This window comes from Scyliorhinus torazame, chromosome 1 (assembly GCF_047496885.1).
Source record: "Scyliorhinus torazame isolate Kashiwa2021f chromosome 1, sScyTor2.1, whole genome shotgun sequence".
In the NCBI taxonomy this organism is placed as follows: domain Eukaryota; kingdom Metazoa; phylum Chordata; class Chondrichthyes; order Carcharhiniformes; family Scyliorhinidae; genus Scyliorhinus; species Scyliorhinus torazame.
This window is the reverse complement of record NC_092707.1, coordinates 95,410,053-95,437,092: the sequence shown is the minus strand read 5'-3', so window position 1 is coordinate 95,437,092 and position 27,040 is coordinate 95,410,053. Positions and strand designations below refer to the sequence as shown.

At 43.3% G+C, this 27,040-nt stretch overlaps 1 protein-coding gene across 3 annotated transcripts in view; it reads right to left on the bottom strand.

Moving 5' to 3' along the window:
- ppil2 (peptidylprolyl isomerase (cyclophilin)-like 2) overlaps nucleotides 1-27,040 on the bottom strand; it is a 593,707-nt gene that overhangs the window by 112,989 nt on the left and 453,678 nt on the right. For 2 of the 3 annotated variants that reach the window (XM_072498280.1, XM_072498297.1), the window contains 3 exons: nucleotides 13,616-13,733; nucleotides 11,767-11,823; nucleotides 9,561-9,590 (listed from right to left, as the gene is read on the bottom strand). In XM_072498280.1, the coding sequence (XP_072354381.1) occupies nucleotides 9,561-9,590; nucleotides 11,767-11,823; nucleotides 13,616-13,733 (205 nt within the window). The remainder of the gene's footprint in view (nucleotides 1-9,560; nucleotides 9,591-11,766; nucleotides 11,824-13,615; nucleotides 13,734-27,040) is intronic. The other variant, XM_072498289.1, reaches the window with a different exon arrangement.

The following is a 27,040-nucleotide window of genomic DNA, read 5'->3' as shown; positions in this document are numbered from 1 at the left end:
GTAATTCTTGACTCAATATTTTTGCTTAATTTGTATTTTTTTGGCGAGCATTATTTGTTCAACTGGAATCGTGTGCCACTTCCAATGAAAGTTTAGTACCTTGAGACAGACAGGGCTGTAAAGATACTTAGGCTTACAAATTTGAACAACACAGGTGTTTTAATACCAATATGAGAATGGCACAGGCTTAATTCAATTTTAAAATAATCCTTGTTAAGTACTAAAGATTAAATCCTGAACATGAGAGCACGACATCTAATTCTGGACAAACTATAACCTCAAAACACATAATTCTCCTTTCACAAAGGGTGCTTTCAGCATAAAGCACCGTTAGCAAATAGATCATGTAATGCCATTGTACACACCAAGTATTTTTCCCTTTCTAACTACTGTATCTCAAATTTGAAAGGCTGTTGCTCTGATCCTGTACCCACATCCGTAATGTCTGAAGAGAATAAAAATTCCAAAGAAATCACCAAACTCAAGACACAAAGAAACAATGAAATGAGATGGAAATATGTTTTTTAAATCATCAATAGTAAACCCTCATTCTGTTCATCAAATATTTTCTTCCTGTAAAATATTTTGACTCAAATTTTCCTGCACCCTTCCACTTCCTTGCTTCCACACTTTGCATGTGCCTCTCATTTTGTTTTGCTATATTTCTATAATTTAAAAAAACCATATTCTCTTTTAATTAAATCTCTGTTACCTTGCAATAATCCTCTTAGCATTACTTCGCCAATGATTGTGAATGCTGCTGTGAAGCTTTTTTCTGGAAATGTACAGACATTCACAAAAGTTCCTTTACTGCTATGTTTCCTGGCTATTTTCCATATACATCATTTGCCGAGTTTTCTACTAACAAAGCCAGTGGCGAAAGTGGGCTTTCTTTCAAGGGAAAATGTCCTTACAAGGGATTCACACTTTGTTGGGTCACCAAATAAGATACAATGCCATTATAATTTATACCGCATCCTTTTGATATAATTCGTTTGAAGTATTGTTCTTGCTGGAAGTTCTAATGCATTTCAAATTGCATTGTGTGTTAAATTGTTAATCCATTATATTTCACCACAAATACCAGTCACAGTAACAAATAGAGAGGGATCATAGAATTTAGAGTGCAGAAGTAGGTCATTTGGCCCATCATGTCTGCGTCAGCTCTTGGAAAGAGCTCCCTACTTAAGCCCATGCCTCAACCCTATGCCCATAACCCAGTAACCCCACCTAATATTGAGGACACTAAGGGGCAATTTAGCATTAACAATCACCTAACCTGCACATCTTTGGATTGTGGAAGGAAACCGGATCACCCAGAGGAAACCCACACAGACATGGGGAGAAAGTACAAACTCCACACAGTCACCAGAGGCCAGAATTGAACCTGTGTCCTTGAAGTTGTGATGCAGCAGTGCTAACCACTGTGCTACTGTTCCAGTTATGTCTAGTTTTACAACATGCTAGATATAATCGCTGCATGTTGCAATTCAAGCCACACAGCGCACAATAAGTGGGGTTAGACCTGGCAAACTATAACCAATAATGCAGATTTTAGCAATCTGAAAACTTAAACCTACCTTAATGAAAATGTGTGAAACCAACCAGTCAAGGTTCAGGACCTAAATCGTCTATAGACCAGTTGGCTCATTCAAGGTACAGATGGAAATTTTCCATCTGTTCTCACCAATGGGATCTTCCGGTCTCGCCAACGGCCATCCCCTGGTGGGAATTTTCCGTCTGTTCTCACCAGCAGGATCTTCCGGTCCCGCCAACGGTGATCCCCTGGTGGGACCTTTCCGTCTGTTCTCGCCAGCGGGATCTTCCGGTCCCACCAACGGCGATTCCATGCTGTGGGATTTCCAGCAGCACAGGGGGTGTATTCAATGGGAAATCCCATTGACAGCGGCGGGACCCAAAATCCCACCACCTGCCAATGGCGGGTCACTTTCCACCGCCAAGAAACACACTGTGGGAGGTGTGGAAAATCTCCTCCACAGTCTTTTTGTAATAAATAGGCTGAATTAAAATGTTTGCTGCGAATATATCTAATTTTACACACTCAAAAACCATTAAATATTTAATAGAAAACAGATCGGACTTCAATTCCTGGCAACAACTACTTAGCTCAATGGAATGTGTCCAATCACTTTTCTCAATCTTTGTATATTACTGACAGCAAAAGGCCAAAGCAATGTTTGCAGTGAAATAGAAGAGTCAATGTTTGTACAATGAAAACATGAAATTAGAAAACTACAACGAGCGCTGTTCTAGGCGCAATGACTCGCATTCTTTCGTATCATTTGGTGGTCAAACATTTGTGTAAATGATGTGATTCATCAATAAATGTAGGGTCAAGTTATTTTCAGACACAGAATACTGGCAGTCATCACTGCAACCATTTACACAGATGCAGCGGGATAAAGTAAATTAGCATGTTAGATGTGAGAATGCTTCGGGGAACTCAAGTCTAATGTCATTGTCTCAATATTTATCCTGGTCGAGAATTACTAGTTTACTGAGATTATAGACAAAGAGTGCAGCAACATAGGATTAAATTACAGTGACATGATAATGCAACGTGTACATGTGGAATAATTTTCCAAAAACTGCAATTTATGCAGAGGAACTTGGTGCAATACCATCACTAGGGAGAACGCATTGAATAAACAATGGGATTAAAGGTAGATAAGTCTCCGGGACCTGATGGCCTGCACCCAAGGGTATTAAAGGAGGTGGCAGCAGAGAATGTGGATGCATTGGTTATGATATTTCAAAATTCCCTGGATCCTGGAAAGGTCCTGGTGGATTGGAAACACACTAATATGACGCTCCTATTCAAAAAGGGAGAAAGGCAAAAAATAGGAAATTATAGACCAGTTAGCATGACCTCTGTGGTGACGAAGTTGCCGGAATCAATCATTAAGGAGAAGATGACGGAACATTTGGAAAGACAAAGCTCAATCCACCACTGTCAGCACGATTTTATGAGGGACAAGTCATGCTTAACAAACTTGCTTGAGTTCTTTGAGGACATAACCATCAAGGTGGATAATGGGGAATCTGTGGGCGTGGTATATCTAGACTTGCAGAAGGCGTTTGACAAGGTGCTGCATAAAACACTGATCCAGAAGGTGAGACCGCAGGGGATTGGGGATAGAATACTAGATTGGATTGAGGATTGGCTGACTGACGGAAAGCAGTGATTCGGGATAAATGGGTCCTTCTCCGACTGGCGTACTATAACTAGCGGGGTGCTGCAGGGGTCAGTCCTTGGACCTCAACTGTTTACAATCTATATAAATGATCTGCAAGCAGCGACAGAGTATAACGTAGCAAAATGTGCGGTTGATACTACAATAGGTGGGAAAGCAGGCAGTGAAGAGGAGATAAAGAGTTTTGCGGATGATACTAAAATAGGTGGGAAAGCAGGCACTGAAGAGGAGATAAAGAGTTGACAGACAGATATAGATGGGCTTAGGAGAATGGGCCAAAATTTGGCAGATGTAGTTTAATGTGGATAAGTGTGAGGTTATACATTTTGGCTGAAAAAATAGAAAGGCAAATTATCGAAATGGAAAGCAGATCCAAAATGCGACTGGGCAGAGGGATCTGGGTGCTTTTGTTCATGACGCAGAGGCGGTACAGCCCATAATAAAAAAGGCAAATTGAACTTCAGCATTCATTGCAAAACGACTAGAGTATGTGTCCATACCATTCGCTTTGACTACTTCCTGTAGTAGCGAGTTCTGCATTCTCACCACTCTTTGGGTAATGCGGTTTCTTCTGAATTTCCTATTGGATTTCTTGGTGCCTATTTTATATTGATAGCCTCTGGTTATGTTCTTCACTGCAAGAGGAAACATTCTTTCTGTATCCACTCGAACAAAACATTTTATAATTATAAGGACCTCAATTAGGTCACCCCTCTGCCTTCTCTTTTCAAGAGAAATGAGGCCCAGCCTGCCAATTCTTTCTCGATCTGTACTCCCACCCATTTCTGGCATCATCCTTGTAAATCCTCCCTGCACTCTCTACAATGCCTCTGTATCCTTTGTTATGGGCCAGGGTTTAGAGAACCCCAAAATGTATCATGGTGTTCACCTGACCCACAACTTTTAATAGATTGTGGTATGGGGAGCACACGGCCCACTCTACAGGTGTGGTACAGCAGAAATGGAAAAGTATTTTTTTTAAAGCAAAACAATGTTTATTCTATGAACTGAAGTTAACCTTTTTAAAACATACAGTGAACATCTTAGCAACCATCAATTCAAATACAACCCCCAAAGAATACAACACTAAGTAATGCTTACACTGTCCTTTTAACATTCAGAAGACTTACAAAAAGCATAACCTTTAACAGAAGCACATCAGGTTTGCATTCACTACTGAGAACATTTATAATTCTGAATTCACCAAATGATCAAGAGATAGTCTTTGCATGGCAGAGAGAGCAACAGTACACCTGCTTTGTCTGGCTTCAGCTCCAACACTGAAAACGAAACCAAAAAGACACAGACACACCCAAGCTTTTCTCAAAGTGAAACTAAAAAACAGAGCCAGAGCTCAGCTCCACCCACACTCTGACATCATTGCAGTAACATGAGCACCCAAACATTTCTTAAACACCCATTTCTTAAAGGTACTCTCACATGACAACTCCCCCCAAGAAAATAAAAATAAACCATCAACTTCAAGACGGTTTCATTTTTCACCTTTTCATTATCCTTTAAGAAATGCACATAGTAAATATACATTTCCGTTTTAAAAAAACCCACATGCAAACAGGTATAATAATATAGTCTATTTTTTCCCGTTCTTCTTCCTCCACCTGAAATCCTTCTCGGTTGACAGTCTCTTTGAACAAGAAGGTCCTTGCACGATCCGTCCATTTCTCTATGCCTCGGCATTTCTCTTTAAAGTCAGATACTTTAGTTCAATCTCAACACAGAGTCCCTTGTAATTCTCCAACACATGAGCATTGGTTATCACAGCTTTCAGGCAGTCAAATGCCTGTTGAATGTCCGCTGTCCACTGAAATTTTTGACGTTTCTTTAGCAAGTCCATCAGTGGAGCAATCACGCTGCAAAACGTTTTCACCAATGTTCGATCAAATCCACTCATGCCAAGAAATCGCATTATTTCCCTTCGTCTCGAGGGTTTCGGAAACTCCTCAAAGAAGGTGATTTGGGCTTTTCCAAATTCACTTTTGGCTAGGTTTATCACCAAACCTGCCTCCTGAACTCGATCGAATAACTCCATCGGATGTTTTAAATGTTCTTTCCATGTCTGGTTGAAAATTACCAGATCGTCGATTATATACCGCACAATTGGGTAATCCTGACACGACTTTGTTAGTTAACCGCTGAAATGTGGCTGGGGCATTTTACATGCCAAATGGCATAACTTTGAATTGGTATATGCCACCTGGAGTCACAAAAGCTGAAATCTCCTTCGCCCTTTCAGAAAAAGGTTCCTGCCAGTAAGCTTTAAGTAAATCCAGTTTGGAAATAAAAGCTGATTGTCCCACTTTCTCAATACAATCCTCCAAATGTGGGATAGGATAAGAGTCCGTTCTTGTAACTGCATTAACCTTTTTATAGTCCACACACAACCGTTGGGTACCGCCTGGTTTAGATACCATTACTATGGGTGAGCTCCATTGGCTGCAACCCACTTCAATTATGCCATTTTTAAGCATACACTCAATCTCTTTGTTAACCTGTGCCAATTTTAAAGGGTTAAGTCTATATGGATGTTGTTTGATTGGAAAAGCATTTCCTACATCTACATCATGTATAGCCATTTTAGTACTTCCCAATTTATCTCTACAAACTTGCCCACGTGATATCAATAACTCTTTCAGGTCAGTCCGTTTTTCCTCTGGAAGGTAACTCAACAATTTATCCCAATTTTTAAGAACATCCTCATTTTCCAATTTAATTTGAGGTATGTCAAATTCACAGTCATCTGGATTTGGTTTGTCACTGAGTTAGAATCATTAAAACCTCCTCCTTTTTCTCTCCTTCCCTTTCAAAGTACCTTTTAAGCATATTCACATGACACACTCGGTGAGTCTTCCTTCTATCTGTTTTTTTATCACACATTTCACCTCACTTAATTTCCTTTCAATCTCATAAGGTCCACAAAACCTTGCTTTTAAAGGCTCACCTACCACTGGTAACAATACTAAACCTTTATCTCCAATGGCAAAACTACAAACTTTGGATTTCTTGTTCACTACCCGTTTCATCACATTTTGTGCAACTTTCAAATGTTGTCTAGCCAATTCACCTGCTCTATTTAATCGTTCCCTAAAATTTGACATGTAATCCAATAATGTAATTTCCGATTTCTCACTCACCAATTTTTCCTTAATCAATTTAAGTGGTTCTCTTATCTCATGACCAAAAATTAGTTCAAAAGGACTGAATTTGGTTGACTCATTAGGTGCATCCCTAATTGCAAACAGTACGACTGGAATTCCTTTATCCCAATCCTCTGGATAATCTTGACAATAAGCCCTCAACATTGTCTTTAATATCTGATGCCAGCTTTCTAACACTCCCTGCGATTTTGGGTGGTACGCAGTTGATTTAAATTGTTTTATTCCTAAGCTATCCATAACGTCTTTGAATAACCTGGAGGTCAAATTTGATCCTTGATCCGATTGTATTTCTGTGGGTAGTCCATATTTAGTAAAGAATTTAAGTAACTCCTCCACAATCTTTTTAGCTGTAATTTAAGGTACTGGAATGACCTCTGGAAACCGAGTAGACACATCCATTATAGCCAAAAGATATTGATTCCCACTTTTCTTTGGGAAGCGGTCCTACGCAATCAACTAGAACCCTTGTAAAAGGTTCCTCAAATGCTGGAATGGATATTAAGGGCGCTGGTTTTATCACTGCTTGAGATTTCCCTATCACTTGACATGTGTGACATGATCGCCAAAATTTAACTACATCTTTATGTTGTCCAGGCCAATAAAAATGTTTTTGGATTTTAGCTTGAGTTTTCCTTATTCCCAAAAGACCTCCCACTGGTACCTCATGTGCAACTCGCAACACCTCCTTTCTATACCCTATTGGCAATAATCCTTGATGAACTTCTGCCCACTTTTCATCCGCCTGCATATGTAAAGGTCTCCATTTTCTCATCAAGACATTACTTTTACGGTAATAACACTCTGGTATACACTCAGATTCCTCTTCCGTGTATGCTTTCTGATACATCCGTTTTATTTCTACATCTTTCTGTTGTAACTCCGTCAATTTTCCTGAACTTTAAATATCCGCCTCATCCTCCACCTGTTCTTGTTCTTTTTCAACCATCTGATCAAAAATTGTTTCTGATAATTGCACTTCAACTTCACTCAGATCCCCACCAAGCCTTCAACTATGACGCTTTCTCACTATCCTCATCACTATCATCCAATTGTACATTTCTCTTTACGCCTGCTAATTTTAACTGACCTTCATGTTTCATGGCCATTTTCTGAAGTTCAAACTCTCTCTCTTTATCCTTTTCCCCGATCTGTATCTCCCTTTCTCTTTCCTCTCTCTCTCTTTCGTATTCAAGCTGCTTTAATTCTTTCTCATGTTCCATTTGTTTAAGTTGTAACTGAATTTTTGCCATTTCCAATGAGTCAAACTGTATCTCAGGCAACTTTAAATGCTTAGCCACCACCATAATTACCTCATCTTTTCGCATTTTGTCAGGTAATGTTAACTGCAATGTTTTTGCCAAAACTAACAGTCTGCTTTTAGTCTCTGTCGGTAAGGTACTGCGTGTGACTGTCTCCACCCCCAAAAACTTCTGAGCCTCTGAAAGAGCCATTGTCCACAACACACTCCCTACTTAAACTAGAATACCACACCTGAAAAGCAACCACAATATGCTCACCCCTCACTGTCTTTAAGTTCACTAAGCCAATCCAATCGATAAACTTTTATCCCGGACGAGCCCCCAATTTGTTATGGGCCAGGGTTTGGAGAACCCCAAAGTGTATCATGGACTTCACCTGACCCACAACTTTTAATAGATTGTGGTATGGGGAGCACACAGCCCACTCTACAGATGTGGTACAGCAGAAATGGAAAAGTATTTTTTAAAAGCAAAACAATGTTTATTCTATGAACTCAAGTTAACCTTTTTAAAACATACAGTGAATATCTTAGCAACCATCAATTCAAATAGAACCCCCAAAGAATACAACACTAAGTAATGCGTACGCTGTCCTTTTAATATTCAGAAGACTTACAAAAAAATAACCTTTAACAGAAGCACATCAGGCTTGCATTCACTACTGAGGACATTTATAATTCTGAATTCACCAAATGATTAAGAGATAGTCTTTTCATGGCAGAGAGTACAACAGTACACCTGCTTTGTCTGGCTTCAACTCCAACACTGAAAACGAAACCAAAAAGACACACCCAAGCTTTTCTCAAAGTGAAACTAAAAAAGAGCCAGAACTCAGCTCCACCCCCACTCTGACATCACTGCAGTAACATGAGCAGCCAAACATTTCTTAAACACCCATTTCTTAAAGGTACTCTCACATGACAGCTTATTATAAAATAGTATTCTAGGTGCAATCTAACCAAGATTTGATACAGATTTAGCAAATCTCCCCAGTTTTCCAATTCTATCCTCTTGGAAAGAAAGCTTAGTTTGCCTTTTTTGTGAGCTTGCTCAGCTATGGTGCAACAATTAGTGATGATGTGTTTGTATTCCCTTTGTTTCTCTTTCCCACCTTGAGATACACCTTCCAATAAGTGACTGAATAAACGAAACCTTCCCCAGTGCATTTTACATAGAAAATGTTTGAAGGCACTTCACAGGGGAGGAAATGGTCACATCGCAGTAATAAAATCGTTGGCAGAGATGAGAAAAATCATGATTAAAAAGGAGTTATTTGCTGAGATCGGAGGGAGGGGGTTTTAAACATTAGGCCCAGGTGGCTGTCATGGAATAGAAGGAGGGGACCGGAGACCAAAATTAGAGGATTGAAGAGTACAGGCTAACCCTGGGAACAGAGGTTGATAAATGAATGACAAAACAGATTTTGAACTCAATGTTTTGGGGGACAACATGGCGACGGGGTGGGGCGTGAAGTTTGTGAAAATGGGCATTGCGAATGCACAACAAAGGCTAATCTTCACTTTTTTTTTGAAAGTCCATTGTGAAGAATTTCAAACAAGACACGTGAGGGGGCTGTCAGAAGCCAACAAAGCTCTCAGAATTCCAACTGCACTATCAATAGATCACCGGTTCAACTGGATCTTTGTAATTACTGCGAATGAAGGATGAAGCAACTTTTACCTATACACATTCACAGACATGCACAGCATGAATGCAACTCGTGGGCAAATCTATGAAGAAATTAAAACTGTGAAACGCAGCAGATAGATATGAATTTCATATGTCAGTGGTGGAATTCATACTTTTGCCTCCTTTCTATGGTCAATCTTTCTTTAAAATTTACAACAGTGTAACCATGAAGCAAAATTGAAATGATTTCTTACACTGTAAGTCAGTGGATTTTGTATTACCTGCCGTGAGAATCCTGTGGAAATACAACACTGAACGAAGACAGGAGTCCCAAAGTTTAAATGTTAGTATCAAAAAGAGTGCAGGCCACTAAAATTGAAAACAGTTTTTCATTAGTATCCAGCTGCAGGAAATAACATGCCGGTAAGGCAACAAATAAAGACAAATCCGAGGGGGACAGAGAGAGAGCTGATGGTATTACAGACAACACATGGTCCCCTCACGGAACAAATAGGATTAGAAGACCACAATTTGAAAATCTATATTCTCCTGGGTTTTCGGCAACATGTTTGGCACTGGAAGAGCTGAACCCTATTCATCTCCTTCCACAGTCCTCTAGATCCCAGTTTCACTTTTCAGATTTTTTTCCAAGTCCTACACACAAACTGACTATGTTGTGAGGAAATTTCTTTCAGCTTTACAACCGCAACTGTTTTGAAACTACCAGGAATCACTGGCAGCTGCAGTTTAAGGTGTTATTTGCATGGGCATAATTGTAAGTTCGCATAACTGCCCCAGAAGAAAAGTCAGCTAGCAGCCGATGCACTGGAAAGGAGCCTGTCACCCCCAGCCATGACACATTTCCAGCAGGGTAAACTAGGTGACTGCGACTTCCGTCCCTCAGTGGAAGGAGGCCCCGCCCTTGAGAGTGGCCACCCAATATGATTGGCCAATAGTTCCAGAGCTCAATGGTGGCAAGGACTGCAAGGGGATGCAGTAGGGGCAGTATGCTAACTTACAATCATGCCCATGCAAATAACATCTGGTCCACTCACGTTGATGCAATAGTCAAGAAAGTCCAACAACGTCTCTACTTCCTACAGAAGCTAAAGAAATTTGGCATGTCTGCATCGACTCTCTCAAATTTCTACAGATGTGCGATAGAGAGCATCCTATCCGGCTGCATCACAGCTTGGTATGTCAACTGCTCGGCCCAAGATCGCAAGAAACTGCAGAGTGTGGTTAACTCAGCCCATCACACAAGCTTGTCACCCTCACATTGATTATGTATACACCTCCCGCTGCCTCAGGAAGGCATTGTCTTCTTCCAGACCCTTCCATCAGACAGAAGGTACAGAAGTCTGAAGACCCGCATATCCACACATAGAAACAGCTTCTTCCCCACAGCTACAAGACTCCTCAACGACTCTCCCTCGGACTGATCTGTTCCCGGAAAGAACACTATTCACGGCGCCCTATGCTGCTCTTGCTCATGTATTTGCTTTGTTTGGCCCCTTGTTCCGCACTGTAACCAATCACTGTTTGTCGATGTACCATTTGTCAATGTACTCTGTTGATTATTCTTTTTGTCTACTATGTACGTACTGTGTACGTTCTCTCGGCCACAGAAAAATACTTTTCACTGTACTTTGGTATATGTGACAATAAATCAAATCAAATCAAATCAAAGAGCAATTCTTGACTGAGACTGGTAAGCCCTGGGTTTTAAGGGCAGGGAGGGGCTGGAGACAAAGGATGAAGGGGGGGGCAATAGGTAGGGTGCCCTTTTGGAAGGTCGGTGCAGGCTCGATGGGCTGAATGGCCTCCTTCTGCATTGTTTCTATGGACTTCCTTCCTGCCCTTTTTCAAACTTGCTTCAAATATGATCTGGCCGCACCAGAGCATATTTCTGCTTACATTAAATATGGCAGAAAGGCTGCTGAATTCAGTGGCGCCCATCGCACATATTATGGGGGACAGCTCAGGGTGGGCTGGAAAGTAATGGGCTGGGCACCCCTTATATTCTATGTGTTCCACACAGAAAATATGCCCAGCAGGAGGCTATAAAATCTAGCCCTACATCTTGTGAAGCTAATGAGAATTACTTATTTCCTTTTTCTTCCCTGTCACCTAACATCAGCTGAAACTTACAGCATGGAGGAAGCAATTTGATTTCTGCTTTTCCTTATGTGGTTGCATTACAGTAGTAGGAAAAGTAAAACAAAAATTTGGTTAAAGAGATAGGGGGAAAAGGCAATATTTCTGCATACGCCTCGAAAAGAAGAACGACTCTGGTCTTCTTGGTCTTCAAAATAAAAAGCTACAGATACCCATTTTTGTAAAGATCTACGACAAAGGTGTACCCCCAAAATATTAACTTGTCTTTTCTCTTTACAGCTGCTGACTAACCTGCTGTGTATTTCCAACATAGGAAGTTTTTCTTTCCTTGCCCACTACCATGCACTGATAGTATTAAGTATCACTTACCTTCCAAAGATTGTGTGCTTCTTATCCAGATAGACACATGAACGGAATGTGATGAAGCTGAGGAGGCAGAAGAGACAATTATAAAAACATACTCTTGAGCTGTGGATGTCATTTTTCGACACCTTGATCAGCTTATAAATTGCATTGCTGCTTTAAGTTGGGTACAAATGGAAACAGTGAATGGTTGCTGGAAGGAACAAATTATTAAAGCAAAAAACGTCAATTTAAAAAAAAGCTTTTATCTCCCGGTTTAAAGGATCCAAAACAGGACAGTAACAAGCTAGAAACTAACATTTTCTACAATTGGAAAGATAAACAGGTTTTACGTTTAATACACATTAAACAAACACTTTCTTTATGGTCATTACTGCTTGATATTTAAAGAGGCTTAATTTATGGTGTCATAGGCTTCCAACACAAAACCCATTATCTGTTTTTCTGAAGTTTGTTATTAGACAAGTGGTAGAAGAGGAGGCACTAAAAAACATACCTATTATATTTGAATGTAAATGTTGAACGTTTGGATCTAATCCTTTGAAATTAAATTACATTATAATGACTTCCAATTTGGTTGCTTTGATGGAGATGTGGAGTCCAGCAGTGAACTCATTTCTTTTGTTCCATTTCACACTATTCCATCCATTTAATGAAACTAAATCTTCACTATTTCTCATTACTCTGCAGATATTTATTAAGGTCATAAAGATTTTTTTTAAACTAAACATTGTGACTAAACGATGTGACCACATTACACACTAGATTCCGATTCCCTACAGTCCTACAACATAGTTCTCCTGCTAAACAACTCAGTAACCATAAAGGGTAGTACAGTTCTACTTAAACATTAGAACATAACTGCATCCTCGCTATGCACAAGACACATCACATTTACCAAGAAATAATTCTGCTTTTATTTTTGTCCTTCTGACAGTTTCTTTGCTCAGAGGACAGGCACTGATCTCTTCCCAGTCTCTGCCAAAGATTCTTGGTATTAGAGATTTTTGATGACTTGGATTACTTTTGGGAAACTACATTCTTCATAGTAATAATCTTTATTAATGTCACATAGAACATACAGTACAGAAGGAGGCCATTAGGCCCATCGGGTCTGCACCGACCCACTTAAGCCCTCACTTCCCCCCTATCCCCATAACCCAATAACCCCTCCCAACCTTTTTTGGTCACCACTAAGGGCTATTTATCATGGCCAATCCACCTAACGTGCATGTCTTTGGACTGTGGGAGGAACCCCACGCAGACACGGGGAGAACGTGCAGACTCCGCACCAGACAGTGACCCAGCGGGGAATTGAACCTGGGACCCTGGCGCTGTGAAGCCACAGTGCTATCCACTTGTGCTACCGTGCTGCCCAAGTAGGCTTACATTAACCCTGAAATGAAATTACTGTGAATAAATATTATAATAACTTTGCCGAATTGAAGAACTCACCATGTAAACAGAAACTAATGGACTAACAGAATTCAGTGCAGTGAACAACAGAAATCAAGTAACTAGTATTTCATGCCTGCATATTGTAGGATTCTCATTCAGTGCCTGAAATCATGGGAATCAGGATTCTATGAGAATGTTACATAATTAAATTAAAGTGGAGTATTTTCTTCCACTAACACTCTTAATGGTTCAGTTGCCATGAAAGGCTAGAATTTAAACATATCACGTGCTTTATCCCTTTGAGGAGAAATAATCAAAATGTTTGAAATAATAGACTTCAGAAAGGGAATTTTATGAACATATTTCTGTCAGTAAAGTTAACAAAATACAGTTTGCAATTGTCTTGGCTCACTTGAAGGATTGGAACAAAAATGAAGGTTATTGGACAGCTTCTTACAATTGGGACTTGTTGGTGTTGGGCCCCGAGTTGGCCATGCTCAGGATGCCTCGGCCTGCATGTGAGAGGTTGTGTTTGAATTCATCCTTGAAAGGCTTTCCCCAGCACGATTCTCCACCTAAAAAGGTACAGAGGGAGAACGATACTGATATAATAAATTCTAATGAAACATCATCAACCTGAAATATTAACTCTGTTTCTCTCTACACATGCGGCATATTCTGCAAAACGGTCATAAAAATGTCATTGCAGGTTTTAGAATAGAAGGGAAATGATTTAAGGTAAAGTATAATAATGTGCATTTTATGTTTTTATTTCAGATTTACAGCATCCGCAATCTTTTTTCTTGATATCTTCCACCAGGGCGGCACGGTAGCACAGTGGTTAGCACCAGAGTCCCAGGTTCGATTCCCGGCTTGGATCATTGTGCGGAATCTGCACATTCTCCCCGCATGAGGATTGTAAGACTCTACAGTTGTCAGTTGCATTTCACTTCTTTGTGAGGCTATAATGGGCATGCAATGTTGAGTTTTGCCCTCAAATCAAAAGATTTAGATGAGCTTTCGAAAAGGACAAGAAGAAATCGAAAGTAAAAATAATGAATTGGATGAGGGTTAAATACAATGGGTTGAGTATGGAACTGTCCTATCGCGGGTAAGTAGGAAGTAAAGATTGACAGGCAAAATTGTAACGGAACATCCGGCTGCTTTAAAGAGATAATTCAGGTACAGCCGAGGTAAATTTCTACAAGGGGGAAAGGTAGGACAACCAAAGTTGAAGCTCTCTGTATGACAAAAGAGATAGAGACTAAGATGATTTAGTAAAAAAGGTGCATATGCTAGATGTCAGGTTTGTAATGCAAATTAAAAGCAGGCTGACTGTCAACAATTCAGAGAAGCAGTGAAGAAGGAAATCAGCAAGACAAAGAAAGACTATAAGAGACTGGCATCTAACATAAAGGGGAATCCAAAAGTCTTTTATTAACATAGAAATAGTAAAAGAACAGTGATGACAGGGCAAGTGATTAGGGACCAAAAGGGTGATCTCTGAATGAAGGCACAGAGCATGGCTTTGATGCAAAGTAAGTACTTTGTATGTGGCTTTACCAAGAAAAATGGAACTGCTAAAATCACCATGAAGGGGGAGATAATTAATCCACACTTGGCTGAGTCACTGTTAATCAAGACATGGGATGGGCTAAATATCTAAAAAAAATGGGAGGGGCTAGATACTGAAAAAGAGATATCAGGAGGTTTGGTTGCACTCAAAGCTGATAAATTACCAGGATTCAATGAAACGTATCCAAGGATGCTGAAGGAAGCAAAGGTGGAAATTGCAGATGTTATAACCCTGCAGGAGGCTGAGGGATCTGCAACCTCAGAGTCCCGGGGGCCTCACCTGAGTTCGATCTACCTAGATGGTAGCACAGTGGTTAGCACTGTTGCTTCATAGCGTCAAGGTCCTAGGTTTGATTCCCGGCTTGGGTCACTATCTTTGAGAAGTCTGCATGTTCTCCCTGTGTCTGTGTGGGTTTCCTCCGGGTGCTCCGGTTTCCTCCCACAAGTCCCGAAAGACGTGTTGTTAGGTAATTTGGACATTCTGAATTCTCCCTCTGTGTACCCGAACAGGTGCGGAATGTGGCGACTAGAGGCTTTTCACAGTAACTTCATTGCAGTGTTAATGTAAGCCTACTTGTCACAATAAAGATTATTATTATGAAGGGGGGGGGGGGGGGCAAGCTACCCCCTTAATCCAGGGGCCTCTGGGACATAAATACCCAGAGCGAGAGACCCTTCGGGGAGTAGGAGGTGTAATATAATAGGTATAAAAAATATTTGAGTTCTAGGTTGAGTGGGACGGCAAGGGTATACGCATATACTAGGACTTGGCGAAGGAGCTGGCAAGGAGGCAGGCAGCCTTCGATTGAGCCAAGGCTGCATTATACAAGCATAACATGTGATTTGGTGCACTCGAGAGAATCTACGAGTCACGCACAACGGCAGGGACTATTATTTCGAGATGATGGTGGAGGCATTTGTGAAGGAATAAGGCCTGGGACTGGACTGAATTTGGACGTTGATGGGTTTTTCCTTGTTTTTCTTGTTGTTTTCTTCCTTGTATGGGTGTTATGGTTAACATTTTTAGTGTAATAGGGGTTTGGGCTGGATGGTTTGGGATTTATGGTTGTTGGGGTTTGGTTTTTTTTCTCAGGACATAGGGTATGGGGAGTTTGGAAGGGGTGGGTTGGGGCATTGGAGTTGAAGTGGGGGTTTTTCAGTGTGAGGGAGGATGTTCTGGCAGGGCCGTCGCGCTAGCAAACATAGTTAACTAGTTAACGGGGGCAAAGTGGGTGGAGGGACACTGTATGGGCAGGTTTTGATAGGCCTGGGAGGTGTGAATGGTGAGAGAGATGGGGATGATGGGAGAGATGGGGACGATATTGGGTGAGGTGTTTTCAAGAGGGAGTGGTAGAGGGGTTTCTAGAAAGGGGGGTGATGATGACTGGGGCTGCCTGCTAGGCGGGGCCTGGAAGGACGGTCATGGTGGGTAGGATGGCGGGGGTGAGAGACCCCGGTAACAGTAGTGATGTGGAACGTGCGAGGATTGGCGGAACCAGTGAAGAAAGCGCGGGTTTTCTCGCATTTAAAGGGCCTGAAAGCAGATGTGGTGTTGTTACAGGAGACCCACCTAAGATTAAAGGACCAGATAAGACTAAGGAATGGTTGGGTGAGCCAGGTGTTCCATTTGGGCTTCGGCAGTAGAGCCTGGGGGGTGGCGGTGCTGGTGGGTAAACGGTTGAGGTTCCAGATGGATCCGGTGGTGGCGGCAGATCAGGGGGGCAGGTACACTATAGTGATGGAAGAGAGGTGATACTCACCAGTTGATACTGGGGGGGGTGGGGAGGGGTGTTAGCCCGGTTCATGATGGAGATGGGAGGGATGGATCCATGGAGGTTCATAAGGTGTACTCGAGGATCAACTTTTTTATGATAGAGAAGGCGCTGCTGGCTGGGGTGAAGAAGGTAGAGTATTTGGCGATTGTGGTATTGGGCCATGCTCCGCACTGGGTGCATGTGGTCTTGGAGAAGGGTCCGGCGTGGAGGCTAGATGTGGGCTTGTTGACGGACTCGAGTTTTTGCATCAAGATGGGGGTGGTGATTGTGGGGTTTAACCGAAATGGGGACATCTCGTCATCGGTGGTTTGGGAGGCGTTGAAGGCAAAAGTGAGGGGTGAGGTCATTTCATTCAAGGCAAAGGTGGATAGGGAGGCTCAGGAGGAGTGGCAGTGGCTGATAAAGGAGATTTTGGAGGTTGGTGGAAGATATGCGGAGGATCTGGAGCTGGGGCTCTTGGTGAGAAGGAGTTGCAGGCAAAGTTTGATCTCCTGTCCACGGGGAGGGGGGTTTGGCAGTTGAGGCGAGCACAGTGGGGGTTGTGTAAGAGTATGTTGAGAAGGCCAGTCGATTGCTGGCCGACCACTCTGTCGGTATGCAGCGGTGAGGGAGATTGTGCAGATTAGGGGTGGAATGGTGGGGTGGTGGTGGCACTGGAGCAAGTGAATAATATATTTGAGGACCTTTACAGGGGTTTGTATAAGTCGGAGCCGCCAGAGGATGAATCGGAGATGAAGGAGTTTCTGGAGCGACTGGAGTGGCTGGAGGTGGGTGAGGAGGAGCGGGCCAGGTTAGTGGAGCCATTGAAGGTGGAGGAAGTGCAGGCAGTGATAGGGAAGGTGCGATCGGGAAAGGCACTGGGGCCGGATGGGTTTAAGGATACGTTGGCGCTGCTGATGGTGGGAAAGTTTGTGGGTGCAATGTGGAAGGAAGTGTTGCCAGAGACAATGAGGCAGGCATCCATTTCATTTGTTACTTAAAAAGGCAAAGGACCTCGTGGAGTGTGGGTCATATAGGCCCATTTCTCTACTGAACATGGATGTCAAGATACTGGCGAAGGTGATGGCGGTGAGGCTAGAGGAGTGTCTCCTGAAGGTGGTGGAGGAGGATCAGACAGGGTTCATCAAGGGCAGGCAGTTGTCGAATGTCGGTTGCTGCTGAATGTGGTGCTTTCTCCGGCAGGCAGGAGGGAGTTAGAGGTGGTGGTGGTATTAGATGCGGAGAAGGTGTTTGACTGTGAGGAGTGGAGTTATTTGTTTGTGGTGCTGGAGAAGTTTGGGATTGGGCCCAAGTTTGTGCAACATGTGTGGACGAATGATACGAATTCAGAGTACTTCCTACTATTCCGGGGAACGAGTCAGGGATGCTTCTTGGCGTTGGCGATTGAGCCTTTGGCTATTGCGCTGAGGGATTTGGACCTATGGAGGGGGAATATATGAGGGTGGGGAATGGAGCATGGGGTGTCGCTTATGCAGATGATCTGCTGCTGTACATTTCGGACCATTGGTGGGGGACATAATGGGGCTGGTAGGGAAATTTGGGGTATAAATGGAATTTAGGAAAGAGTGAGTATTTTGTGGTGTCTTCTCCAGGTGCAGGGGTGGGAGTGCAAGGGTTGCCATTTTGTGCAGCGACAACTCACTTTAGGTATTTGGGGATGCAGTTGGTGTGGGACTGGGCACGACTTCGTAAGCTAAATTTCACAAGTCTGACGGGGAGGCTGAAGGAGGATTTGGGGAGATGGGACAGTCTCCCTTTGTCATTGGTAGGTCGGGTGCAGCAGTCAAAATTCTGCTACGGTTTCTGTTTTTGTTCCAGTGTCTGCCGGTCTTTTTGCCAAAGTTATTCTTTCGAGGGGTGTAGGCTGGTTTTGTCATTTGTGAGGGCAGGGAAGGTAGCGAGGCGAAGGAAGGCGGTGCTCCAAAAGGGGTGGCAGTCGGGGGAATTGGCTCTTCCGAATTTGTTGCACTATTACTAGGTGGTGAATGCGGAGAAGGTGCGGGTCTGGAGTAAGAAGATGGAGGCTCTGTGGGGGAAGATGGAGGCGGATTCTTGTAAAGGGTCAGGGTTGATGGAGAATATTCTCCGAGGGGTGCCAGAGGTAGCAGTTTACATGGATGACTTATTACTCACCGGTTCTTTCGACCAGGAACACATGAAGAACCTGGTGGAGGTTCTATGTCATTTTGAGGCAGTCAAGGTCCGCCTATGCTGCAAGAGTGTATATTCCAGACGAAAGAGGTGGTCTTTTTAGGTTACAGGGTGGACAGGAATGGCTTGCACCAAGTGGACAACAAGGTATGAGCGATCCAACAGGCTCCCGTGCCCAAGGATCCGACGGAACTCTGTTCTTTCTTGTGCCTCTATTATGGAACATTTATCCCAAATTTGGGGACGGTGTTGGCCCTACTGCACCTGTTATTAACGTAGGTCAACAATGGTTTTGGGACGTGCCGCTACAGATGGCTTTTGACGAAATGAAACAGTGTCTATCATCCTCACATCTGCTGTCCCATTTTGACCCGTCCAAGTCTTTGTTGTTAACCTGCAATGCCTCATCTGATGGCATCAGGGTTGTTCTGGAGCACCGAATGGATGATAGTACAGAGCAACCCATTGCGATTGCTTCACGCACCCTGACGCCAGCAGAGCGGAATTACACACAGATCAAGAAAGAAGGGTTGCCGTTGGTCTTCGGGTGAAGCGATTCCACCATTTTGTCTACGGACATACATTCACTGCTTATTTATAATAATAATAATAATAATAATAATAATAATAATCGCTTATTGTCACAAGTAGGCTTCAATTAAGTTACTGTGAAAAGCCCCTAGTCGCCACATTCCGGCACCTGTTCGGGGAGGCCAGTACGGGTATTGAACCCACGCTGCTGGCCGTGTTCTGCATTACAAACCAGCTGTTTAGCCCACTGTGCTAAACCAGCCCATAAAAAAGAGGCTTATACGTACCATAAGCCCCTGTTCGGGTTGTTCAAGGAGGATAGGGCAATCCCCCCTCGTGGTTTCCGCCTGCTTTCAGCACTGGGCTCTGTTCCTGGCAGCGTATGAATAAGTGTTGGAGCATCGCCCAGGAACAAAGATTCAGCATACGGATGCTCTCAGCCACCTCCCGTTGCCCATCAGCATGCATACACCTGCCACGTCAGACGAGGTAATCGCAGCCCTAGATTTTATGGACTCTTTCCCGTTTATGGCGGCACTGGTGAAGGTATAAACATAGACGGACCCACTATTGGCAAGGGTCCGCTACATAGTACTGTATGGGGCCCAGTATTGCGCTCTCCCAGGGGATCTGTGCGCCCTCACCAAGAAGGTTGCTGAACTCAGTCTAGTAGACGGCATCCTGCTGTGGGGCTTCCCAGTGGTCATCCCAGAGCGTCGCCGGGTCGACCATGGTCCCTCCTCAATGAAAACTTTGCAGGACCCTTTCAAGGCGCAATGTATCTGATTGTCGTGGATGCACATTCGAAATGGAAGCATGTCCACCGAATGACCACGGCGACATCAAGAGCCACCATTGAGTGACTCAGGCAAACCTTTAGTGTTCACAGACTTCCTGAGGTACTGGTGTTGGACAACGACACCACTTTTACGAGTTTGGAATTTGCTGACTTTCTGAAACAAAACGGAGTCCGTCATGTATGAACTGCACCTTACTGCCCTATATCAACGGTTTGGCCGAACGGGCAATGCAGACGTTTAAACTCAGGCATGCGGAAACAGACCTCAGGTTCCCCGGAGACCCGCCTCGCCCGTTTCCTTTTCTACTACAAGACCACACGCCACCACAGGAGTGGCACCCTCGGAACTGTTAATTGGACGTTGGCTGCGCACTGGGTTGAGTCTCGTCTTGCCAGACATCGGGGAATAGATCTGCGACCAGCAGCAACACGTTGAGTCGAGACGGGCCAGACCGATCAAGGAATTTTTAGCAGGCAATGCTGTTTACGTCTGGAAATTCGCCGACGGGACATTGTGGATCCCAGCAACGATTGTGAAGCAATCAGGGCTGGTTTCATACTCTGTACGAATACAGGGTAAAGAACCAAACAGGCACGTGGACGACCTCCACAGCTGAGCCTTGCAGGTCCACGAGGACAGACCACAGTCCCCATGATCAGTGGTGCCCCCTCATCTGGAGCAGCCACTGGTGACACCCAGCGAGGCAGGTGAGCCCCTCGAGTCAGAGATGCGGGAGGTCAACTCATCCGACCCAGACTCCGACATGGAGACTTTGCTTACAGCAGTCGCAAGGGGTCCAGCAGCAACTACCAGGCCAAGCACAGCGGAACTGCAGCCCTTCGGCCTGCAAACGGCACTCCCCGATTCGTTATACCACTCCGGATCCGGAATAGCAGCTGTTCAGGAGACATCCGCGAACAAAGATGGCAAAGGATCTCTCCCCTCGTGCCATCGAGATGGAAGATGTATCGGACTTTTGGAGGCCAAAGGATCTGCAACCTCAGAGTCCTTAGGGCCTCACCCGAGTACGATCTACCTAGATAAGGGGGTGCAGAGTTACCCCCCTTAATCCAGGAGCCTCTAAGACGTAGAACCCTGGCCTAAGTGTGGGCCGGGCGTGGGAGGAGGAGGTGTAATGTAATAGGTATAATAAATATTTGATTTCTTACAGTCATTACTTCCGGGTAGAATTTACAGTGCAGAAGGTCGTCATTCGGCCCATCGAGTCAGCACCGGCCCTTGGAAAGAGCACCCTACCTAAGACCCTACCTCCACCCTATCCCCACACCCCCACCCTATCCCCGTAACCCCACCTATCCCCGTAACCCCACCTAACCTTTTTTGGACACTAAGGGCAATTTAGAATGGCTAATCCACCTGACCTGCACATCTTTGGACTGTGGGAGGAAACCGGAGCACCCGGCGGAAACCCACGCAGACACGGGGAGAACATGCAGACTCGGCACAGACAGTGACCCAAGTCATGAATCGAACCTGGGATGCTGAAACTGTGAAGCAACCGTGCTAACCATTGTGCTACCGTGCTGCCGTCACAGGCAGATCTTTAACTGAACTGGTTGGAAAGAAACCACTAGTCTATCTACAGACAGATCTTTCATTGAGCTGTATTGAGATCAGCTGCTGGTCTTCTGTTCACGTCCCAATCTAAAACTAAACTCAAACTCCAGAGGCTGCGTCAGCCCCTGGTTGTTCCTATTAACTACATCATCTTACTAAGCTGAACACAATGTCTCTAATTATCTAGTCCCCAGGGAACCCTCTTAATATAAACAGAATTTTGCGATGCTTTAATTGTACCTCTTGTAGCCACAAATCTAGGATTTTTAAAAACCATGATTTTTAAAAACACGACTGCAGCAGCCATACGCACACTGACTCAGGCTATTAAGCCTTAACATACCAAAGCAGAAGAGGGCATAGTAACAAAGTGTTTTGAATTGTTGAATTGGCCCTGAAGAAATTAATGAGCGAATAACGGGGTAGATGGGCAAATGCTACTAAACGATGACATAACGATGTCATCCTTCTGCACTGTAAATTCTATGTAAATATTGAATGTCATTCAAAAGAATTTAGGAATAGCTAGATGAAAATAAGACCCCTGCTCACCTAGTTCACCTTCTGCCATCCTGGTAGTTGCATGGTACAGTGTTAATGGAGTTATTGAATAACTGGAGCAAACAAATCTCTCCCAATTAGTCGACAAAAACCCAGGCACAAAAAGATTTCTGAGGGGAAAGTTTTAGTGTTAGGGTTCAAAAGTACCGTTCTCCTCTCTAGGTTGCTACATTAACATAATAATAATCTTTATCAGTGTCACAAGTAGGCTTACATTAACACTGCAGTGAAGTTACTGTGAAAAGCACTTAGTCGGCACACTACGGCATCTGTTCGGGTACCGAGGGTGAATTCAGAATGTCCAATTCACCTAACAAGCACGTCTTTCGGGACTTGTGGGCGGAAACCAGAGCACCCGGAGGAAACCCCCGCAGATACAGGAAGAATGTGCATACTCCGCACAGACAGTGACCCAAGTGGAATCGAACCGGGCGCTGTGAAGCAACAGTGCTAACCACTGTGCTATACCAATGATTTTGATGAAGGGACCAAGTGTAATCAAGTTTGCTGATAATAGACAGTGGGAAAGTAAACTGTGAGGACGACACAAAGTGGCTGCAAAGGAATATGGACAGTGTGGGGAAGTGTGACGTTATCCATTTTGGAAGAAAAAGATGGAAAAGCAGAATATGTTTTAAATAGCGGGAGACTGGGATACAGAAAGACTTGGGTGTATTGTACCTAAATCACAGAAAGTTAACATGCAGGTACAGCAAGCAGTTTGAAAAGCAAATAAAGTTAATTTTTATTACAACAGGATTAGGGCATTTAAAAAATTTGTTCAAAGGTTGTGTGTGCCACTGGCAAGACCAGAAGTGAAGACGTTGTACCGTCATTATACAGGATTTTGGTGAGACCACACCTGAAGTAGTGTCCAGTTTGGTCCCCTTACAAAAAGGAGGACATATTAGCCTTGGAGGGGACATGACAAAGCTTCACTAGACTGATTCCTGCGATGAGCAGATTGTCCTATGATGGAAGATCGAGTTGACTCAGACTGTATTCCATGGAATTTAAAGAATGAATGATGATTACATTGAGCTTTATAAAATTCTCAAAGGACTTCATGGGATAGATGGCGGAAGAATGGGGAATCTAGAACGAGGAGTCACTGAGTAAGGGATTGGCTATTTACAATTGAGATGAGGAGAAATTTCTTGACTCAAGAGTTATCAATCTTTCCCTAAGAGGGTCAATGCTAGGGTTCGTCTGGAGGTGGCAGCCATTTGTCGACTTCTTTAGAGAAAATTAACAGTCAGCGGGGGGGGCGGGGGGTTAGTCTACATTACTGTTTTAGGAAGGTGGGACCTGTGAGGGAGGTAGAGGGTCTTTGCACTATGTTTAGAGTTGTTTGTATATGGTTTATTGTTATTTTTATAAAATCACAAATGCCTTAATAAAATATTTTACAAAAAAAAGTTGTCAATCTTTGCAATTCTCTATCCCATCTACTGCAGATACGCAGTCATTGACTATATTGAAGATTAATAATCTTTTGATCACTAAGGGAATTATGGCTTATGGTAATAGTATGGGAAGGTGCAGTAGGAGATCATCCATGATCATATTGAATGGTGAAGCAGGCTCATAGGACCTAATGTCCTATTCCAGATTTGATTTTGCATGTCCATCCTAACTTCATGTCACATCTCAAAATACTCATGTTCTATCCACTATTGTGATCTAATTTGCATTTGATGGAGTCATTTTCTTCTACAGTATCAAAACAAAGACACTGATAATTATTGCCTCCCAGCATTAATAGTTAACAAGACTGACATAACATTTGTCAAGACAAGTAAAAAAATCTCCTCTTGAAAGAATTCTGGAGTGAGACTCTACAGCTTCATTGGTCTTTAAAACCATGTCATCACTGGGATCCTCTATGCCATTTCCAGCTCTAAATATTGCAAATCCAACATTTTTGCAAGCATTATTAAGATCGATAGGGAACCTCAGAGCAAGCAAGGACTTCATCAGCTTTGGCAAGGCTAACAGTAGAGCAGCATAAATTTGTCTGGTAATTTACTCTCCAAATTCCTGGATTTGTATTGATGACAAACCTTTTTATAATGATGTCAACATCCCAGAAACGTCTGTCTCAATAAAGATTAACCATTTAAATTTATCAAAGAAAGGAGTAAAGTTTAAAAACTTGCAAATTTGCAGCAATAACAAGTGTGGTTGAATTAAAAAGAAAACTAACAGCATATATAACTACAGAGAATACATTAGAGAAACTTTATAAAATACATTTTGTTCACTATCACTATGTGAGACAATGGGCATTTGTGTGCATGTGAGCTGGTGTGTATGTTTATTAATAGGTACTCTGCTGTGCGCTGATAATAAATTGGACTTTTCTCAATTAACAATAGAATGTTTTATCATATAATAGCAGCAAATCTCCCAAAAAGTTGCTTGTGGTGAATCAAAGGACATGAAAACTCCTGGAGTGTGATGTGTGATGTTCTTTTAAGCATGACTGATGCAAATGAACATTTCTAGAAATGAAACAGGAGCATTTCTTGGGTTGGTCCCAAGGCAATTTGAGTCCAATGGAAAAGCTTGGCATTTTTGAACTCATTGCGTTACAGCATTTTTGATCATGTTTCTACGGAAAAGATTTGGAATCTTTAGTGCTTTTTTAAATTCTCTATGTGGAAAGCACTGTTGCTTCACAGCTCCAGGGTCCCAGGTTCGATTCCCGGCTTGGGCCACTGTATGTGTGGAGTCTGCACATTCTCCCTGTGGCTGAATGGGTTTCCTCCGGGTGCTCCAGTTTCCTCCCACAGGTCCCGAGAGACGTGCTGTTAGGTAATTTGGACATTCTGAATTCTCCCTCTGTATACCCGAACAGGTGAATTCACCTGCGCTCCGAAAGCTAGTGATTCGAAACTTGGACTTTAACCTGGTATTGTAAGACTTCTTACTGTCTTAATTTAAAGTAATGCTGTTTTGAGAAGCAAAATATTTCAAGAGTCAAGGAAGCAATGATTAAAACAGAGAGTGAGGCAACACATAAAACAACCAGCCATGGAGCAATAGATATCATGGGAAGGATGTAAAGGGAGAATTAAACTTTAAAAATAGGGATAAGTTGATGTGACTGCAGAACTGAAACTCCTTGTCAGAACGTCAGACCTAATCTTTTTTGGTCAGATCTAAACACTGGTTTCAAAGTATGTGTTAAATAGCAGTCATGTTCCTAAAATGTAGTCATGGCCTAGGATGACTAGGGTAGGCAATGGCACTGGACAAGTAATCCAGAGACTCAGGGTAATTCGCTGGGGTCCTGCTTTTGAAATCCCATCACGGCTGGTGGTACAATTTGAATTCAACCAATAAAAGTCTGGAATTAAAAATCTAATTAAAAATCCAAAGATGTGCGGGTTAGGTGGATTGACAATAAATTGTCCTAGTGTCCAGGGATGTGCAGGTTGGGTTATGGGATAGGGCAGGGTGGTGGGGAGTGGACATGGTACAGTGCTCTTTCGAAGGGTCGTTGCAGAAGCGGATGGGCTGAATGGCCTTCTTCTACACTGTAGGGAAGTGCAACAACCCGTCTGGTTCACTAATGCCCTTTAGGGAAGGACCTACATGTAACTCCAGGCTCACAGCAATGTGTGCCCTCTGAAATGGCCTAGCGAGCCACTCAGTTATCTCAAACCATCTGGAAATCCAAAAGGAATGAAACTGATTGGACCATCTAGCAGCGACCTCGGCACCGGAAACGACAATGACAAACTCAGCCCCATCTACCCTGTGAAGTCCTCTTTGCTAACTCCCTGTGCTAAAGTTGGGGGCGATTCCCACGGACTAGCCAACCAACATATCTATATTCACAAAATCAGACACTATCATCACCATATAACCTGTTCCATCAGCAGGACAGACCCAGGAGAGATGGCAGCACAGTAGTAGACAGTCAGGAGGCAGTTGCTCTGGGAATCATCAACATCTACTCTGGACCCAATGAACTCTCATGGGATCAGGACAGAAATGGGCAAGAAAACCTCCTGCTGATTGCCACGCACCACCCCACCTCCCCCTTTCGGCTGATGAATCAGTAACAATACTCCTTCATGTTAAACACCACTTGGGGAAGCACCAAGTGAGGCAAGGGCACGAATGTCCTTTGGGTAGGGAACTTCAATGTCCACATCAAGTGTGGCTTAGTAGTGCCATCAATGGCCCAGCTGGCCAAGTCCTAAAGGACGTAGCTCCTAGACTGGGTCTGCGGTAGATGGTGAGTGAACCAACAAGAGGGAAAAACATACTTGGCCTCATCCTCAACAAGCTGCATGCCACAGACAGTACATCGGTACATGACAGTTTTGGTAGGCGTGACCACTGCACAGTCCTTGTGGAAACAAAGTCCCGTCTTCATATTGAGGATACCCCCCATTGTGTTAGCACTACCAGCGTGCTAAATGGGACAGATTGAGAATCAATCAAGTAAGTCAAGACTGGATAGCTATGAGGCACCGTGGGCCATCAGCAGCAAAAGAAATGTATTCAATGACAATCTATCACCTCATGGCTTGGAATATTCCCCACTCTACCATTACCTCCCAGCTAGGGGCTCGATCCTGCTTCAATGGAAAGTGGAGAAGAGCATGCCAGGAGCAGCATCAGACATACCTAAAAATGAGATGTCAATCTGCTGAAGCTACAACACTAGAGTATTTGCGTACCAAACTGTATAAGCAACAAATAATAAGCAAACCCACAACTAACGGATTGGATCTAAGCTCTGCAGCCCTGCCACATCCAGCCATGAATGGCGGCGGACAATTAACTAACTAACTGGAGGAGCATGCTCCACAAATATCCTTGTTGCCAATGATGGGGGTGCCCAGTACACCAGTGCAAAAGATGAGGCTGAAGCGTTTGCAACAATCTTCAGTG